Source organism: Zasmidium cellare (assembly GCF_010093935.1).
Source record: "Zasmidium cellare ATCC 36951 unplaced genomic scaffold M409scaffold_30, whole genome shotgun sequence".
NCBI classification, from domain to species: Eukaryota; Fungi; Ascomycota; class Dothideomycetes; order Mycosphaerellales; family Mycosphaerellaceae; genus Zasmidium; species Zasmidium cellare.
The window spans coordinates 480,821-499,533 of NW_022986974.1; the positions used below are offsets into that span (position 1 = coordinate 480,821).

The 18,713-nt window shown below is 51.1% G+C and overlaps 8 protein-coding genes across 8 annotated transcripts; 5 read left to right on the forward strand and 3 right to left on the reverse strand.

Moving 5' to 3' along the window:
* Positions 1-10: 10 nt before the first annotated feature.
* Positions 11-910, forward strand: M409DRAFT_68514 (uncharacterized protein; the record flags this gene model as incomplete). The annotated part of the gene is made up of 4 exons (XM_033817876.1): positions 11-69; positions 132-285; positions 341-455; positions 507-910. 4 exons carry the CDS (start codon positions 11-13, stop codon positions 908-910), a joined length of 732 nt encoding a protein of 243 aa, XP_033664514.1.
* Positions 911-2,745: 1,835 nt separating this feature from the next.
* Positions 2,746-3,575, forward strand: M409DRAFT_57497 (uncharacterized protein; the record flags this gene model as incomplete). Its single annotated transcript, XM_033813648.1, has 4 exons — positions 2,746-3,063; positions 3,119-3,335; positions 3,391-3,453; positions 3,493-3,575. The coding sequence occupies 4 exons, from the start codon at positions 2,746-2,748 to the stop codon at positions 3,573-3,575; spliced, it is 681 nt and encodes a 226-aa protein (XP_033664515.1).
* Positions 3,576-3,997: 422 nt separating this feature from the next.
* M409DRAFT_26234 (uncharacterized protein) lies at positions 3,998-5,551 on the reverse strand (the record flags this gene model as incomplete). Its single annotated transcript, XM_033808016.1, has 1 exon — positions 3,998-5,551. One exon carries the CDS (start codon positions 5,549-5,551, stop codon positions 3,998-4,000), a length of 1,554 nt encoding a protein of 517 aa, XP_033664516.1.
* Positions 5,552-7,556: 2,005 nt separating this feature from the next.
* Positions 7,557-8,100, reverse strand: M409DRAFT_26235 (uncharacterized protein; the record flags this gene model as incomplete). The annotated part of the gene is made up of 4 exons (XM_033808017.1): positions 7,557-7,640; positions 7,719-7,805; positions 7,870-7,911; positions 7,972-8,100. 4 exons carry the CDS (start codon positions 8,098-8,100, stop codon positions 7,557-7,559), a joined length of 342 nt encoding a protein of 113 aa, XP_033664517.1.
* Positions 8,101-9,059: 959 nt separating this feature from the next.
* M409DRAFT_57500 (GMC oxidoreductase) lies at positions 9,060-11,504 on the reverse strand (the record flags this gene model as incomplete). The annotated part of the gene is made up of 7 exons (XM_033813649.1): positions 9,060-9,264; positions 9,332-9,418; positions 9,490-9,578; positions 9,653-10,150; positions 10,333-10,833; positions 10,892-11,151; positions 11,207-11,504. 7 exons carry the CDS (start codon positions 11,502-11,504, stop codon positions 9,060-9,062), a joined length of 1,938 nt encoding a protein of 645 aa, XP_033664518.1.
* Positions 11,505-12,639: 1,135 nt separating this feature from the next.
* Positions 12,640-13,125, forward strand: M409DRAFT_57501 (uncharacterized protein; the record flags this gene model as incomplete). The annotated part of the gene is made up of 1 exon (XM_033813650.1): positions 12,640-13,125. The coding sequence occupies one exon, from the start codon at positions 12,640-12,642 to the stop codon at positions 13,123-13,125; it is 486 nt and encodes a 161-aa protein (XP_033664519.1).
* A 1,004-nt stretch (positions 13,126-14,129) lies between these two features.
* Positions 14,130-14,996, forward strand: M409DRAFT_37235 (uncharacterized protein; the record flags this gene model as incomplete). The annotated part of the gene is made up of 1 exon (XM_033810694.1): positions 14,130-14,996. One exon carries the CDS (start codon positions 14,130-14,132, stop codon positions 14,994-14,996), a length of 867 nt encoding a protein of 288 aa, XP_033664520.1.
* A 983-nt stretch (positions 14,997-15,979) lies between these two features.
* M409DRAFT_26239 (uncharacterized protein) lies at positions 15,980-18,158 on the forward strand (the record flags this gene model as incomplete). The annotated part of the gene is made up of 3 exons (XM_033808018.1): positions 15,980-16,138; positions 16,190-16,827; positions 17,822-18,158. 3 exons carry the CDS (start codon positions 15,980-15,982, stop codon positions 18,156-18,158), a joined length of 1,134 nt encoding a protein of 377 aa, XP_033664521.1.
* Positions 18,159-18,713: the final 555 nt, after the last annotated feature.

The following is an 18,713-nucleotide window of genomic DNA, read 5'->3' on the forward strand; positions in this document are numbered from 1 at the left end:
AGTCGACATCATGCCTTCCTCGATCGAACCCATTGTGCTCTACGGCGAGTTCATGTCCCCAGGACCTCAGTACAGATCTCCCCGCCAACACAAAATGCCAACTTCGGCCCCAGATCTAATGAACGAAACAGGAAAATCCGTATCATGTTAGAGGAGCTCGGACTTCCATATCGAAACGAGCTCATCAAGTTCAATGAAGTCAAGGCGGAATCATATACCAAGCTCAACGTCAATGGCCGATTGCCTACCATTTACGATCCGAACACCGGTCTTACCTTATGGGAGGCAAGTGAACTGAAGTCTCAACACTTTGAGTTGCAGCATTTGACAGGAATTGAAGACAGCGGCCATCACTACGTATTTGATCGATCAATACGATCAGGACCGCAAGCTCAGCTATGGAACTTTTCCTGAGAAGTATCTCATTCAGCAATGGATGGCGTTTCAAGTCTCCGGTAAGCTCTGGCAGACGATGAGGGTTGTTGTAGTACTAATATGGTCATCAGGCCAAGGACCATACTACGGCCAAAGCGTATGGTTCAGCATGATCCATCCCGAAAAGCTCTCCAGCGCCATCGAACGATATGACAAGGAGATTGAACGAGTTCGGTCCGTACTCGATACCCACTTGCAACGGCAAGCATCCGCACGTGGTGATACGTCCGAGCCATGGCTGGTGGGTGACAAGTGCACCGTCGCGGACTTGTCCTTCGTCATGTGGGAGAACGTTGTGGACCTCATTCACGATCACAAGGGTACTGATCTCAAGGGCAAGTATCCTGCTTTTGACGCTTGGAAGGAGAGATTGTTTCAGCGGCCGGCTTGCATCAAGGCCATTGCGAGCAGGGCAGAGGCAATGGGGATAGAGCTGACAACGGGACCGTTGGCACAAAGAATACGCAAAGACTGAACGTAATTCCGAGGGCAGGACGCATTGCAGAGTAGCCGTGAGAGGTTTGAAAGCAAAGAATGATCGACTTCTTTACAATGAGCCAGGCTGCAATCCTTGCGGTCATTTCGTGTGGACAGCTCTGCCACGTCAATGTCCGAGACATTCTCATTCGTGAAACTACTTTGCGAGTTTCCCTACCGTCGTGACGTAAAAAATCAGGATTGATCTCTCAGCTGAACAACTGCGAAAAAGCGCGACGATCGCGAAGGAAACCGCGGTTACAACACTACTATAAGCTAGCAAGGAGAAGCACTACCCTCCTTGTTCCGGTCAAAGAAGAATATTTATCCCCGTTAGTTCCATGCCATCTAAGCAGCTTGGAGTTCAATTAGTAGCGTAGTCGCTTGTGAAAAGTCGGAGAGATGGCACTTCCATTACGGTATGGACGTTCCACTTTGATCGGAACACCGAGGGTAGAAACCAACGCATCTTGCCATGGACTAGTAGCCTTACAAGAAGGCCAGCTGAGACTTCCTTCGGGTGAACGCTATGTGAGTGAACAGAACCATTCTCGAAGATCGACAGTGAGGCTACGAACGTGCTGACGCTGTACGACCCAATTCGACAGTGTGGGATTTGAGTACACGCCATTGGGTCATAGTGACTACCTGAAGCGGCTAAAAACATTGGTAATGATGTTGGAAAATACTGAAGCAGTAAGACCTCATGCATGTTTCAGGCACGGGGAACCTGTTCCTAGCATGTGAGCCGTTGAACGTGCCATGTGGCATGTTAGCGTGCAGTAGCTTCTACTTAAGCAATAGCCAAACCAACTTTAGCTTCGACCGCATGCTTGAGTTCGGTTCGGAGTTCCTGAAGAGTATCAAGTTCACAAGCCCGCACTGCGTCTGCATCCTCTGGGAATAGGTTTGAAAAGGAGTGGAGTAGGTCTACGGACACCGAGTGCTATCTTCCGCGGATCGAAGCTGTGTGAGCTCCACGTCTACATCGCACTAGACGGCATTTGATATACTGTTGGAGATGTGTGTTCACTAGGAGCGTTCACCAAGGTGGTGGAGCCGAGAACCAACAACGTGGGAGTCAAAGGTTGGCACCGTCAGGCTGCACGAGGACCACTAACCAGCTAGATTTCGCACGCTTTGCTACATGGGCAATTAAATAGACTGTCGAGCTCAGCCCTGGCTGAGTTATACAATTCAACCTAGGAGCCAGGCCATGTCTGTAGTAGTCTTCTTCTCAACGTATAGGGCTGAAGGGGCATGCATTCGATCGATCGTCTGCTGCGACGACTCAAGTTCCCTGTCAGAAGATGAAGGTGCATAGCACAAGAGACTTTTGCCAATATGTAGATTGATGGAAGGCATCCATGCTCGAAGCTGAGCGTAGAAACGTTGTCGTACTGGTATAAAGCGCCTGTCAAAGCCTTAGTCGTCCGACGGCCTGCCTTCTATGAAATACACTCTCCCGACCTGAACAAAATGAACGTTCCGTGTCTTCCGTACTGGCGATCTGAACTCAAGGGGGCAGGAGCCAGCCCAAGGCTAACATACCACCAACATGTTGCCCACATGCTATGGATCTAGTTCTGTTACATCGTGGAAAAGACGGCCCACCGTCTAGAGGACAACAACAACGATCGTCCAAGCCTTACCGAATACTGCTGTACATCCGCCATTGACCACTTTGTCCGAGATGACCAAGATTGTTGACGAGAACGTATAAGTACCAGCCGTGAAGACCACTCTCTCAGTCCATCCCAGCTCTACAATCAAGTCACATCCAGCCTTAACAGCCAGACGCCTCCTATCCATCACTCGAGCATTTTCGAAACCATGAAGTCCTCCACTGCCGCCGCGATCCTCGCGATCACCTCCGCCCAAGCCATGGCTGCGACCATCCCTATCGACAACAAGCAGACCAACTCCAATGCGACTCATCCCAACCTTGTCTTCATGGAGAATGTGATTTCTCCACACGTCGATGATGTCTCTCAGATCTGCTTCTCGTTCAATACCGACAATGGCGTGTCTGGCTTCTACTACGCACTCCAAGGCCCCTGGGGCTCCGGAACTGGCTACACTGGCAGCTCTGGTACGATCTGTGTTCCGACCAGCAACTCTGCTGGCGGCGCCATGTTCATCGGACCGGACGTAAGTTACACCCTTTGCTCTATGAATGCGAAGATCGTGCTAACAAAATGTGAAGGCGAACCCTGGTCCTGGCAGTACCAAGCTCGAGTGCTATTTCCCATCCACGGGCACGGCAAACTGTGATATCTCTCTCGTCGACGGCTACTCCAGCGCTGTAGCCTGTGTGCCCAGCAGCACGAAACAACTCATTGGAGGTTACTCCAACTTGTACAATGGAGGTGTCGCCTGCCCTGACCAGCAGGGACCCAACTGCATCAACACTGAAGGTTACGGTAAGTCTGACGACAGACTCCCCGTGCCATGGATGCATGCTGACGACCATTCAAGCCGCAAGCCAGAGCGACGTAAACGCCTTCTTTCAGCAGGGAATCTCTTCCGGAAATAATTACTGTGAGTAAATCCACCCTCTATAACACTCTGGTTTCTCAGCTAAGGCTCCAGGCATTTGGGTCAATTGCTCGCAAGATTACTACTTCCCCACCGGCGATGGTCTCGTGTGCACCGTTGGATAAATGCAGTCCGTGGACGTGCACAGCCTTATGGAAACCGGAAGAAAGATGAGGAAAGCGCAAGAGATGTGAGGATAAAGGGTGAGCGATGGATCTGTCGCTATCGGTAGTTAGAATATTGTTGCGTAGTTCCTGATTTGTAGTTCTACAAGCTGCTGCTCCCTACCGTCCTCGATCCAGTTAAAGTGGAACACGTGGAGATGTTACCTCTCCGAATAACAAGAGGCGACTACGCTTCCGCTTAGGTGTAACGCTCATTAGACCGCCCGCGAGAGATGGGGATGAATCTTCCACTTCGAGCGGAATGCCCAGGGTACATGTACCTCCAAAGTTATGCGCTGCATGTGACAGCCGGCAGCTGGGTTGCCGGATTGGGCAATCCCGCCAGCTTGCTAGGCTGCGAAGCATAAATCCTGATGCTCGTCTCAAATCTGCATTGCATCCACCCCAGTGTCATCCAACAAAGTGTAGAGATCTGCAACAAAATGCTTAAGATTCGACTCCAGGTTTACCTCAACAAGCCGTATCAGTCGATTCGCCAGGCCTTGAAATTGCCAGTACTTGGCATGAAATCGCTTGACGAGGACACAGAAATGTGCAAAGATGATCAACGCCGCTGGATCGGATTGCTCCAGCATATAGACATAGTGATCAGGCACAAAGCGCACCCAGGACTCGATTGCGGCCCAGATTGTCGCTACCGTATTGCTCTCCTCGGCAGATCCAGTAAAGGAGGGATTAGACGGCGAGAAGGAGTAAGCCCGTGCAAAGGCTGAGATGAGCGCTGTATTAGCTGATAGGCATGCTTGTACATCCGACAGCGACCGAGCATGAGATTGCGGGAGAGCCTCGTTCAAGCGGTCAGGTAGGGTATCGAGACGTTGCAGTACGGCTGGTGGAATATGCATAACGCTCTGTGCATCTTTGAGCATGACATCTTCGTCCGCCAGACGGCCCAGCTCTTCCAACTCCTCGACAGGGATTTTAAAATCGCTTCCATCGGGTAGAAATTTCTGCAGCGACATCATTGTCTCGATTGAACTCTGGATGAGGTGGAAGGTTTCCGCCATCTGCGCTGTACTAGTGAAAACACCGCCATGCTCTGGTTTTCGTCCTAGCCTGGCGGTCCCCAAGCATCGTGCGTAGCCAAGCAGGGCGACCGCATTGCTTTCGCTTGGACTTTGAGCATGCTGTTGAAAGTCGGCAAGGCTTGCATCTTCATACCGCGACGCTGCGTCAGCATAAACTTTGGCGGTCTCTGTATCTGTCTCGAGAAATGCCAAGTGAGTAGCCGCGAGGCTCAATACCCCATACATCAAGAAAGAATGCGCTAGAGCCTCGTTCGGGATCTGCACGGACCAGAAGTAGAGTGATTCTGACTCCGCCCTTGGAAGGGTAAGGCTTGTCGAGTGAACGAAATGTAGCAGGTACCGCATCGCATCCATGTCAAGAGGAGGCGGTAGATGGGATCGAGCTGCTGGTGATGTATTGTCGTCTGTTGATTCGGTGATAGGGGACAAAGCATTCTCTTGCGGCGCGGAGACCTCGAAATACCGGATCTTATTGCCCTTGAAGAATGTTTGAAGCCACGCGAACTGTGCCAGTACATTTCGACTTTCCCTCTCACCGTGAAGGTCGCTCCAGTGCTGGCTCATCCGTTTGTCACTCGTGCATAGATATCCGCAGCCAGGCGACAAGCATCTTCTGCCCTTGAGAATGCGAAGCTCTGGGATGGGCTTGGAGAGGGGTTCAGGCTTGGGAACATCAGCTGGTTCTCTCAGTTCCAGGTGAGATAGCCGGGCCATGAGTTTCCGGCGCTCATTACGATAGATTTGGTGCTTTAGAAGATGGCTCGCTAACGCTGATGGCTGAATGGCGAACTGGCATGGCCGGCAGATGATGACGCCGAATGCCTCGTAGTGCTGCAAGAGTTTGTCGACATCGCTGACTGGCGTTGGTGCCACAGACCTAGGCCCCATGTCTGGGTGAATTACCGATACGGTTGACTGTGTTGGTCGGTTGTTGAAAAGGTGGAGTTCAAAGCTGCACGCCCATCGCCGACCCCTTACTCAGCCACCTTGGCTGCTGACAATGCTTGCCCTGAATCCTACACGTGAGGCTGGAATGTGTACCAAAGTATCACATTGGAGGCATCTATCTGGCATCTGCTCACTCGCCCAATGTTGGACTCCAACGCCTTCGCTAACCATGAGCTTTTCGAACAATTTTGCAGCCTCTATCCTTGTCCTCTTTCCCTATCCGACTTCATCAAGCACGGCGGTGAACCACAAATCTCAAAGCTCCTTCTCTTCAAAATCAACGCTCGAAGGAATTCGATTGGTAGGTTTCGATGTAGTCGTGCATGCTTAAACTCTCGAGCTCGCCCACGTTTATCGTCCCTGCCTGCTGGGGATGTGAAAAGTTGCCCACAGCCTGGAGATTCGAGAAGGCCGTCTTTTGCAGCTGTCAGATTCTTTGCTGTGATGAACTCCCGTATCTTCAATATCTCCGATGCTGTCGTCTGAGGTACGGTAGGATGTGGTGGAACTGCAGACCGCCGTCTCTGGCCTGCCTGTATATGCAAGCCCAGCTGACGACGAACTCTCATGTTGCTCTTCGAAGGCAAGTTCAGCTGCAAGTAGTGCATGTTCCCACTGCTGTTTGGCGACTGGCGGTGACTTGAGAACGTCCATGTCTTAAGTTTTGATTGATTTGAATAGGTGGTGTTGCCGGTTTCAGTGCTGCAGTGTGCCTCCAGGTGGCGATGCAGTGTGCCTTCAGGCGGCGATGGTGGGTGGTTTGTGAATCTCTGGCACATCTTTGCTCTATTTATCTTTCTGAACGATGTTTGTATCGTGGTAGTTGGGTGTATCATCCTGGTCTCGGCGCAGTCGTTGTTTGGGGGGATGAACAACCAAGGAAATCACGGTATGAGCGCGTATGAAATGTCAGCAATCTCGCAGAACTATCTTGAAATATTTCTAAGTATTCAAGTCGGTATGCATGTTCGCTGAGAATGATGCCCAAGGTTCTAGCAGCCAAGACCGAATGAGGCTGAGCCAAGGAGCATTCGCGACGAGATTGGACCGCGCCCAGCTCCGTCTGTCGTGCAGATATACTCTTGCTCAAACATCTTCGTACCAGAACATTCTTCAAGGTACCGGGATCTCTTCGCTTCGCGTTCTCGTAACTGTGTTGACGCGGCTACGTTGGTCTCTCATGCTCCACACGGCTTACCAAACACCGCTCTTCCCGAATAGCCTACACCACGTTTATCCCCGAAAGATTCGTATTGGAGTACATAGGAATAGTTTTGCGAGAAAAGTCCACCCTAAGCCATTACGGTCAGGGACCGACACCGTGGTCGAGTTTTATCCATAAAATACTCTCCAATTTCCTTGCTGACTCTTTGCCGTCAGGGATCAGCATGTTCTGCTCGTCAGACTGCTTGCCTTTGGGAAGACCATCATCTTCGCTGCAGCACTTCAGTCTTTCCATGAATGGAGTCGTGGAAGTCATGAAATGTCGGGGCCCCTTCCGCAGCCTGCCCGCACTCGATTTCTCACCCATTGAACCACGTTTGTTGATCTCTAAAGCCGGCTCGCCACCAACTGCACGAGCGGTACGAGTAACGACCACTAGCTGACATTGGTGGGCTCGTTTTACCACACGCTGATAATTACGAAAGATACAGTAAGAGAATACATTCTGAAGATTCCGCTGGTAAAGATGAGGATCTCAAATTGAATTATTGGAAGACCGGCAACGAGTGGCGATCGCAACTGCTTTTCATCATATATACATTTTAAAAGAACGTCCAGGGTCGATCCATCGCAGACAATCAGATACACAGTCTCATTTGAATGACTGATGTCAAGAAACGTGCAGCGACAGCAAAAGTCTGCAGCCTCCTGTAGTCGCCACAGCGATTCTCGATCAACCGTCGAAGCATGGCCATGCAGTGGCTCTACAGATCGAATCCGCCTATGCGCAGAAGTTGATGTTCATGTTCCATCCGTTCTGCGAGTATGATCCACCGTTCTTATGACCAAGGCACTGCTTGATGATCTGCGAAAGAAGTTGAAGAGTCAGCTGTTCGCCCCACACAAATCTCGTCAGGGACTCAGTTAGAGATCAAGGACATACGTTGTCGGTGCTGTCCCAGCACAGCTGTTGGTTTGGTATGTTGGTGCCAGTAAAGGCCTCCTTCCAGCCATTCTGGCCGAAGTAGTCCTGATAGGAAAAATCTCAAGTCAGTAAATCTGTTACCAACCGCGAACGGACCCAGCATGCTCACCTTCTCTCCATTCTGCTGGAAGCGAAAGCTGCCACAGTAGTCCTGCGAGTGAAGTGTCAGATATCAGCAAATTAATTTGTACTGTAGCCACAAGGTGCTCACCTGGCGCGCATTGTAAAGATCGTTGCTGTTGAGGCATTCCTTTCTTTTACTCTGGCTGTAGCACTCAGCGCCGTAGGCAGTCGAAGCCATGAAAGCCGCGATGGGCAGGACGAGTGCGAGAAATTGCATCATTGAAGAATGGCGTTGAAGGAGTAAAAGCACGAGGTCTGCTTGTTGCAATGAATTGCTTGGAGAGGATAATCTATTCTGGACGGTGATTCTTCTTCTTTATATGATCGAGTGAATCAAGGTAGTATCGGACGTTGATGCCAGAAAGAACATGAACCCACAGAAGACGCTTCTCATTTCCAAAAAGCCATGATTCCATGAACTAAAGCGGTCGAGCCGAAGACAGGAGGCTGCACGGTCCTAGGACCAAATCCCATCTTGGGCATTACGGAACTATCCATCAAAGTCGATACGGGACAACAGAGTCGACGGAACTTGCTATCTTCTGATGCCCTGGAGCAGGATTGTAATTGTAGACGCCAAACACGTGACAGTTTGATGGCCTCTTCAGCTAGTATGTTAGTCGAAGTAAAACGGTACGTTGCGCTCCATCGATCAGTCGTTTGTGAAGTCAAAAACGAGTGTCTTCAGCCTGAGAGGAAAGTTTATTGCCTTTTCTGGAACTCCTGCAACGCATTTGTGGTAGCTTGGTCCGGCCTATAGCTAGTGCGAAAGTGCCATGTAATTTGGTCATAATTTGACTATTTTATATTCTCCATGTGGTATTTCCGCCCTTCGGCTATGCCCTCTGGGGCTTCCCATCTAACGTCAGATCGAAACGCTAGGCAAAGCCATCACGAGAAGTCAATTTGAGGCTGGCCAAAGCTGGGGCATTACCTACGCTCTCCATGTTACAGCCCGCTCAATCGAGATGTCTATTGTCGAAGGATGAGATCCAGCCTCTCTTGCTATGATGATCAATCCATTCTGCCAGGAGCTTCCACGGGAGGAAGCGAATGTACTTCTTGTATGAAACAGTCTTATTCGTGACCTGTACTAGATTCCTGTCTCGTCCCCTTCTTCATTAACGGGAATACCTTTGCCCACTCACAGCGTACGTTCCGCACCCGCCCGACACTTCACTCATCGCCGTACTCCTCTCGAATGATCCTCGCCCCGTTCTCGGCCACTGCAAAAACGCTCCCCACCAAGGTCATATCTGGCAATCTTCCAAACGTCGATACATCACAGACTCGGAGGCCCTTGGTCCCATATACCCGCAAGTGCGAGTCTACGACACCTCCTTTCTCGCGTGGAAGCATCCTGCATGTGCTCGCCGCATGCCTAAGATGAGAGGGGCAGAGAGTCAGTCATTATTCAAGGACTACATGCTGACAGATGAGGATCTCACCAATTGGGGATCATTGTGGTACGTGCGAAGTCGAGGATGTCTTCGTCACTGGTGATGTTTGCACCTGGCGCGGCTTCACCCACCAACCTGTAAAGTAAAGAGCAGAGCGTTAGGTTGTATTCATTGGGAGTGACTTTCATTGCTGTGGGGTGACATACCACTTCTTCATTTCAGGGTGCGCAAAGATCTGACGTGCATACTTCACGCCCTGGATGGCCATGCGTTGGTCTGCTTCTTCGGCGAGGTACTGTGCGTACACATATTAGCTCAGCATACATCATGACGAGTAATGAATTTCTTCTGCAACTGCGGTTGACATACGTTTGGATCGATGACAGGATCGGAAAGGGGGAGGTTCGACTGGAGTTTGACGCTTCCCTTTGAAAGAGCCGCCATGTTGCCGATCTGGATGGAAATGTACGACGAGTTGGGCTTCGGCCCACCGTACTTGGAGAAGGACGTCGGATACCAGTGAGAGTTGTATGAGAACTCGTTATGCGCCTGATTCGTAAAGTTCGCCGCCAAGACAGCTCCAGCGCCGATTCTCTCCAGCTCAGAGGCGGACATTTGCTGGAAGGCGTTGGTCACGCCGCCGGTAGCACTGTACTTCGAGTTCCATCGCGCGGCTCCGCCTGCGTAGAAGTCACGCTGGGCCTGATTAAGGACGTTGATGTCGTAAGTCATATCCTCGATGGACGCGATGGCTGCAAACTGGGGCTTAACTTCTTGGATCACACTGAAGGCAGTGTGGTCCAGCATGTTGTTACCGATGTTATCGTTGACTACAATCGGTCGAATTCCGTACTGCTCGAGCTCGCCCTATCGTGGCGATGATTAGCAGATGCAAGTATGGAGTACCCTCGGTGTTCCCTTCATCCCCGTTACTCCCAAGCCGTCAAAGCTGCTTGGGGTGCAACTAGCAGCGCAGTTACTTCTTAAAGTCGGAGAGATGGCAATTGCATACGTTCCAGTTTGGCCGGATCGAGGAGGGTATGTCTTACCTTCGGACCGACCCCGGACAGCTTCAAGACGAATGGGTCATGAAAAGCCCCTGCCGCCAGAATAACCTCATTCTTGCAAGAAACGTTGTGAAAAGCGCCAGAGGGAGTGTCGAGAAACGTTACGCCGACGGCCTGTACGGACTGATTCCCATTGCACGACTCCTCGTCGAAGATTATGTGTGACACAGGAGCTCGATCCAGGACATTAAGATTTGGTCTCCCCTGCGATGCCTTGTAATAGCTGTCGTACGAGGAGCTTCGAAGAAAGTTCTCGTCCAGCGTCATGGTGCCTTGTCTGATGCCAATGGGGTTCCCGTTGCTCTGCTCTTTGACAGGATAAACTCCAATCGCGCTCATTGCGTTCATAAAAGACGGATTCGATGCAGGGACTCGACCTTGGAAGGCGATCTTCAAGGGACCTTCTGTGCCGTATGCGTCCGGATCCCAAGTCATGTAGGTATTGTCGTTTGTGTGATTCGGGTTGCCAACGAATTTGGTGCCCTGCGATGTTTGCGCTTAGAAATCGATGATCACTTCGTGGCTAGCTGCTGTACTATACCCTCTTTGCTGCTGCTTGAATCTCTTTCCATCCCCATCCTGGATTTCCGTCCTCCTCCCATTGATCGTATACTGCTTTGCTACCGAGGCCATAGTACATGCCGTTGGTGGCACTGCTGCCTCCTAGACATCGTCCGCCTACACCGGTCAGCTCAGTCACATCAGCGTAATGCAATGTCTCACGATGGTATTCGACCGAGCGATTGTTCAAATGTCTTTGAGGGACAGAGTAGAAATTGTAGTCGATCGGGCTCCAGGCACCTGTATGATCCATCAGCAGAGCTGTTCAATAGATGTACGATTTCGGTCAGCATACCGTTTAGTCCAAATTGATTACCACCAGGCGGTGAGTAAGTGCGCATTTCTGTTGGAGGGCCTCCAGCTTCGAACACGACAACAGTGTGCTTTCCACTCTCGCTCAATCGGTTACCGAGAACAAGGCCAGCAGTACCCCCGCCGACGACACAGAAGTCATAACTGGGCTTGAATGATCGCTCGGCCGGCTGGCCAGGATATTGGAAGCTGGAGTAGTCCGGCGGTCCATTGTTTTCCCCTGTGACGCGGAGGGCAGTGGAGCTGAGCAGCACTGCTAAAACTTGGAGAAGACGATACATCGTGAAGCCAAGCAGAGCTAAAAGGGTACGAGCTGAAGCGTGGCTTTCAGTCAGGAACGAGCGGCTTGGGTAAGGCTTCGAGGTGGCGAGGAGGTGGGCCTTGATATAAGCATCTCTGCAGATGAAGCATGGCCGGGCTCGGCAGGATTCTTTCAGCTTCTCTAATTAGATGGATTGGTTTTTGTTGGTGCACGAAGCATACTTAGATGCGAGAGTCTGTTGTGTGTGGTGACAGTCTCCAGTTTCCATCTGCGAATCGGCGTTCGGACGGAGCCCGTTCTGGGGCAAGGCTTTAGCCTGCTGCAAGAAACTGTACAGTTCGAGCCACATGATGTAAAGACAGCTTAGTGCTTTCGCTCTGGGGACGCACGAGTAAGACGAATACGAGAAGATAAAACGCCCGTTTAAATCGATTCCCGTATTTCCGCCCCATCACATGGAAGACAGACAACAACAGTCGAATGAACTGTGGTTTCCCTCTGAACTCCCGCGCACTCGGATCTGCTCCGAGTGCTATCGATGGATCGAGCCTCAGCCTCAGCCATCGCCATGCCATATTGAGTACCGCCACTGATGGAGAACTACTCGCGCTCAACGGCATATGACTAAATCCAATTCCAAGGAAGTGCATTGTCTTCCAAGTTTCGCTGGCTGATTCGCTGAGTCGGGCTCTGAGGCGAGCCTGTTCAGCTGCTCCAACATCAATAAGCCTTAGCCACTTCAGTGGACGATGATTGGACTCGAAGTCAGATCCGCGGCAGACTGGGCTGCCAGTATTCTGAACACCCGCTGCATCACGATGGTGTCTTCATGGCATTGGTCCAATGGGGTCCCAACGCAAATGATGCTAGAGCGTGGCCTGTCCAGTACACTACTGCACCAGGCCTCAGCCTGAAAAGTTACAGGCACGGCAGTATTGGAGTGCGAACCGGTCTCGAAGACGAGCAACGTCGCCGGCACTAGTCGAGTATTTATTCTTTCCCAAGATACCCCAGCTGTGGACTCGTCTCGTTCCATCAGCTTGCCAAGTCGCCATCTTTCCATTTCCGTCAGCGACAGCCACTCCAGCAAGACATTCGTACAACACCATCGATCATCATCCTTGCCTCATCCCCGACCGCCCGTCCAGCCCAAAATGTTCTTTACATCTCTCGCTGTCGCCACATTGGCGGTTGGTCTTTCTGCGGCCGATACCACTATGGCTGGCCCCTCTGGTACCATCGAATCGGGCGTCAATGGTGTTACGATCGCTGGCCAGTCCGGTACCATCAAGTCAGGTGCCAGTGGTGTTACTCTTGCTGGCGCCTCTGGCACAATCCTCTCTGGACCCAATGGTATTACGGAAATTGGTGCTTCTGGAACTCTCATATCAGGCACAAACGGCATTGAGACTCTCATTGGCACCGCCGGAACCCTTGTCATGTCCAACGGCGCTGTCATTACCCCAGCTGCCGGGAATGATTCTCCCACGTCTGCAGCTCCCGCTACTGGAGCCTCCTCGACCGGAAGCCCTACCACCGACTCAGCTGCTACGTACACAGGAGGCATCGCACCGTCCGCCATGGCCGACGTTTACATGATGGGAGCAATCGCCCTTGCTGGCGCCGGTGCTCTGTTGTAGAAAAATACACGGCGGAGATAGAAGTACAATATGGGGAACAGACTGTTGCATGCTACTATTCAACAGCAGCAACTTGATAGAGGGGGACTAGGATTTCGGAATTTGCAATTTAAATAGCCTTCTATAGGAAGCAATAGATTACTGTCGGGTAAAGAGTTGTTCCCGTTTCATTCCCTAGGTCGCAGCTCGTCATAAAGAGATGGGCTGCCTATGAACGTGTTTGGTGCTTGTCAAAATAACTGGTCCCAAAAGTGGACGGCAGCGCCAGTCGAGCAAACAGTCGTCTTTATCCAAATTCCCTTTGGAATCCTCCATCTGTTGCCGATTTTGTCTTCGAGAACCAGCGGTGGAATCAACTCGAAGTTGGCTGGGGTTTGGGCAAGGAGAATCGTTTCCTTTGATTGAACGATTTTGTGGTATTATTCCAAAATCTCCTTGCCGTCGGACCCGTCCGGTTGTACCGTGCGAGCGTTGATATCCAAATCAGCGGTCACAAGCCTCTCTAGCTGAAGCAGTCTGAGAGAGAGCAGACCATTCCACTGTGGTGTACGGGGAAAAAGTTCAGCTAATGGTATCTGCCAATTGATGTGTTTGACGTAATGAAAGCTCACAAGACGGCCAACAGACATCTGAGAAGGGCTTTGATCTCAGCGTGCATTGCCTTCATGCAAGGCCAACGTGGTGTGTACAAGGACTCCGCGGCATTGATCATGAGCCCGTACTGTTCAGGGCGAGAATAATCTCGGCGGGAGACTGTGCAGTCAACAATGGATGCAGTGGCCGAGAGTAGCTAGGTATGGATAAGGTTTGGAAACTGTATAGTTCCTGTAAGTGTGACGTACAATTCAGCTTTGTAGATGAAAGCTGAGCTCAACATCTGCTTTGGTGTTCGTGAGACGAAGACTGGATCTTCAGCAGAGAAGACTTCGTCCCTCTGCTCTCCCAGCTCATCGATTTCTCCAGTCAGAATGACCAATGGTCAAAATGGTCCCGATACACCACACATGCCCCGCTTCATGCAGTTGAGTGACGGCTCGACCACGTCTAAAACTTCACGACCGCCGCCCGTATCTCCCGGAGTCTCGCCTGCACAGAGAGCTGCAGATCGATTCGCTGTCAATGGCAATGCGGTAGTGACTGGAGGCGCGGGTGGTATAGGGGCGGTTGCGTGCAGAGCCTTACTGGAGCACGGTGTGCAAGGCTTGGCCATCTTCGACATGTATCCAGACCGGGCACAACCCACCCTCGACAAGCTCCAGAGCGAATTTCCGGAAGCCACGGCTGTTTTCAAGAGGGTGGACGTTACCGATGCTGCGTCGGTAGACAGTGCAGTGGAGGAGGTGGAAGGTGTCTTCGGCAGTATTGAAATTCTCCTTTGCTTTGCAGGGATCACGGGCTCAATCCACGCACTAGAAATCACGCCAGAGAACTGGCGAAGAATGCTGGAAATCAACACCACGGGGGCCTTTCTTTGCTCACAGGCCGTTGCCAGATCGATGATCAAGAATGGTAACAAGGGCAGCATCGTGCTAATGGCAAGCATATCTGGCCACGTCACTAACTATCCCCAGCCTCATGTACACTACAATGCATCTAAGGCTGCCTTGATATCTATGAAGAGCTCACTGGCGGCGGAATGGGCCACGTATGGCATCAGCGTCAACAGCATCAGTCCGGGGTATATGGACACTGTCCTCAACGAAGGCTCACATTTACAGTCACTGAGGGAAGCATGGGCGAAGAGAACCCCATATGGTCGCATGGGCCATCCTGATGAGCTGACCGGTGCAATTATCTTGCTGGTAAGCAATGCGGGCAGTTACATTACAGGGGCAGATATCATCGTTGATGGTGGCCTCACGGTATTCTGAAAAAAAAACAAGAATTCCACGTGGCCCAAGAATTCCCCCAATTCGTAGACTCTGGGCATCCGGCCTTGAATGGCTCAGACCTGATTCTTTGGACACGCAGAATATGTGCAACTGATGGTAGAAATGATAACTCTCCATGTTCCAGGTGGCACTGCGGAGGTAATGAGGAAATGCTCTTGACCAGCGTTGGCAATTCAGGGGCTGTACTGGGCGAAATCAAAGGTCAGATGGAGACATAAACCGTACGGCAAGATGAGAAGACTCAGTAGATCTTGCTGAAGCATTGAGAGCACAACTCTTTGGACTAGCGATTCATGCCTCCTGCATAAAGCTTCAGCTGAGACTGATCAAGGCTCTGTGAATAGTTCTGGGTTTGCCACAAGGCCATGGCGATGGCCGAGCGCGGCTGCCACAAGTCCACGATTCCTGACGACATCATTCAGGAGCTCTCCATTCTTGACTTTGATTTCGAACCACCGTCGGGAAACCCTCTTGCACATAGTGGTGCAGCCCTGACCAAAACTGTTGGGAGTGATCTTGTGGCAGGGTAAGGGTTGAAGAGGCTATGCAAGCATTAGCAGCGAATCAGCTCGAAAGCGAGGCGGCAGTTGAGGAGGCAACGGCGAATAAGTAGCTGATGAAATGAATCAATGCTGGAATATGCCACGGCAGAGGTCAGGTGAGTGGCCTATAGTTGTTTTCAGTTGTTGATTCAACGCAATACAGCCTGTCAACATGACCTGTGCGTGATCGGGCACACAGCCTGATTCGCTCTCGCAGACCCGTCGAATCAGGGCTGGAATCAAACCTTAGGGCTGACAAATGACGCTTCCACTTTCAGGCCCCTTTGCGAAGCTCCAGTCAGCCGCTTGAATTGTGATCCTTTCAGCTTCACCCTGTGCAAGAACTTGGCACGACTTCCAGCAATTCCCCCGTCTCTGATTCCGGATCACTGAAAGAGCTCGCCAAGACTGATAATAACCATGTATCTTCATACCGAGATAGACTCGGCCACGAAGACAGCCACCGCCAAGCCCAAAATCGAGAAGAAGCCACGAGTGCGGCCGTTGCCACCAGATGTGAACTCTCGCAACCTGGCCATTGAGAAGCGTCGGCGGCAAGACATGAATCGAACCTTTCTGGTACTGGCCGGTCCGATTGTCTGACGAGAGATATGTTGACTTCCATTCCAGGATCTCGCCCGTTGCTTGCCCAAGCTGGCTTCTGCCAAGCGCCTCACCAAGAACATGATTGTGACGGAGAGTTTGCACTATCATCAACAACAACGTAGCATGTGCATTGCTGCGGGAAGGGAGTTGCGTGAGCTTCTCGCAGCGCATCAAAATCTGGTCGTTGAGCTCAACGCGATGAGGTCCCAACTTGGAATACAGCTCGGCAACGCACCGTGGGCTCCGTCCACGGCATTACTTTCGCTCATGGATGTCGAAAACCAAGTATATGGGGAATTTCCCGATGGCTTCGGGAGTCCAGGCGAGACTGAAGGCCAGGAGCCGCGGTCGACAGGACCGCAGAGAAATATCGACGAGACTCTCTCCGAGCTACCTGTGACACTAGATTCTGTGCACGCAGAGCCCGCTTCTGCACAGGACGGTATACCCATCGCCTATCACAGAGCTGGAAACGTCGCCTCGACATGTGATTGGCAGAATCAGGTCTCAGGAAATAGCTTCACCTCGCCGAATGTACAGGGTAATCTCATGGCGGGCGCAGATTGGTGGTCATTCAACGTCTCCGGACTGGACCCAAATCTTCTCTGGGAGGACATGTCAGCTCAAGCACTGTCAGCGGAAGAATTTGATCAAAATGCATTGTACGCCTATCCTGGAGGGGCCTCTACACCGTTCTTTTGAGCAACATGCGTGGCTGGATCAAGCAAGATCATCAAGCAATTCTCGATTCGCTGGTTCCACGAAGTTCTCAAAACCAGGTATCCGGATGAAGGACTCTTTCCGACTGATATGTGCTCAAGTCGGTGGATACCAACTCCTATGGAAGCTTGGAAGGTCCATCAGTTAGGTCAGCAGTCTGGAAAGGAGCTGGAAAGATGGGATGCTGACACTTGTTGTCGAAGAAGGCAAGCGACGAAATGCCCCAAGACGTCGTTTCTGAACATCGACAAGCCATACAGCGTAGATATGACGATTCCACAAGAGGTTTCGCATCGTATTCGTACTCGAGGCCCGTGCCCTTCTGCTGGAAAAATTGAGTGTGTGTTTGCACAGCCTCGGGTTCAAAGGCTTTGGACCAAAGGCATTGGGTCATTTGGAAGAACTAGCCCGGACAAGCTGAACATGGCAACCCATAACGTCGATGCACTCGCCAGGAACTCACATCTGTACAGTGATTCTCAGTGACCCTAAGCCGGAGCGCTCCGCATTCTGATTCTCACTCACTGGAATGCTCCATGTCCCGCAAGCCTTGACTACTCTGAGCACAGCCACCTAAACCCTCTGGGCGAATATCCACTTAGTCCAGCTTTTATCAGAGTGACGTGACGTTAAGAGACGATCAAGCAAGCAATATTTGAAACCCACAGAGTAGAGGGTTTGGAACCTCCACTTACAATACTCTTCAGCGATACCAAAGATGGGACTCTTCTCTTCTCACTTCAATCATGGACCACCCAACCTCATCTTCCAGCCTCCAGATAGCCAAGGCCAAATCAGAGCCACCACTCCTCAGAGCCAGGAGATGGCGCTCTTCGTCCTCTCCAACAACACTCTTACCCGCCTCCGGCCAACCCAACAACAAGTTTGCACCATCCACCATTCGAAGTGATCAGACACCACAACCATACAATTCAGCACCAGCGAAGCAAAACTCGAGCCCGGCGGCGGCTTCCCTCCTGGTACTGCTAGTATGAAGTTTCGAAGCCCCGCTGGCAAGTTCGAATGGCGTGCCGAACGCAAAGGATGGGAGCTGTATGACAAGCGAGACGTCTTGCTTGCGAGGGGAAAGATCCATGGAACTGTGAACAATCGGCCCAGCCATTTGGAGGTCTTCGTAGGAGGGGACGACACGTTCATGGATCTGATCCTTGCGTCTTGGGTTGCGATGTATCGCGGGCAGGATATCACCGAGGAGGATGTGCATGCTGCCAAGGATGTGCTTGAGGTTTTGGGAGCATTGGGTGGGAATTGAGTGTGAAGGAGACTGTGACGGGAGGAAGAAAATACACAACGTCAAAGACGATTGTGCTCTGGCTTTGCTGCATCGTGCGGAAGGTATCGTCGAGTTGGAACAGACGAAAGCGAATAGCAAGGGCTGGGCATTGCAGGGAAACGGGAATGAAGGCAGCATGCATGGTGATACGGCAAAACCAAGTTTCGTGTAGTTTCGTGAGCTGAGAAGGTGCGAGTCTTGCAGAACTGAAGTAGTTAGCACACGACATGTTTGGAAGAATCGCATAATACTGTACTATACGTTCAGGATTGAATGTTCTTAACGGATCGAATAATCCGCAGTAAAGATATTTCGGCCGATAGTAACGGTGTTTTCGTAATTAGGAGCGTCGTTTCGGAATTATACTCGCCCTTTTACGAGGTTAATTCTGTCCTCCTAATATAGAATATTATTTTCCTCTATAAAGAGTTCTCTTAGAATCGAAAACTAGATCTTTATAAACTAAAAAAGACCTACTTCTTTACTATAGATATTATAGATCGAAGTTAAAGCGCGTAGCTTAGCGTAACTTTA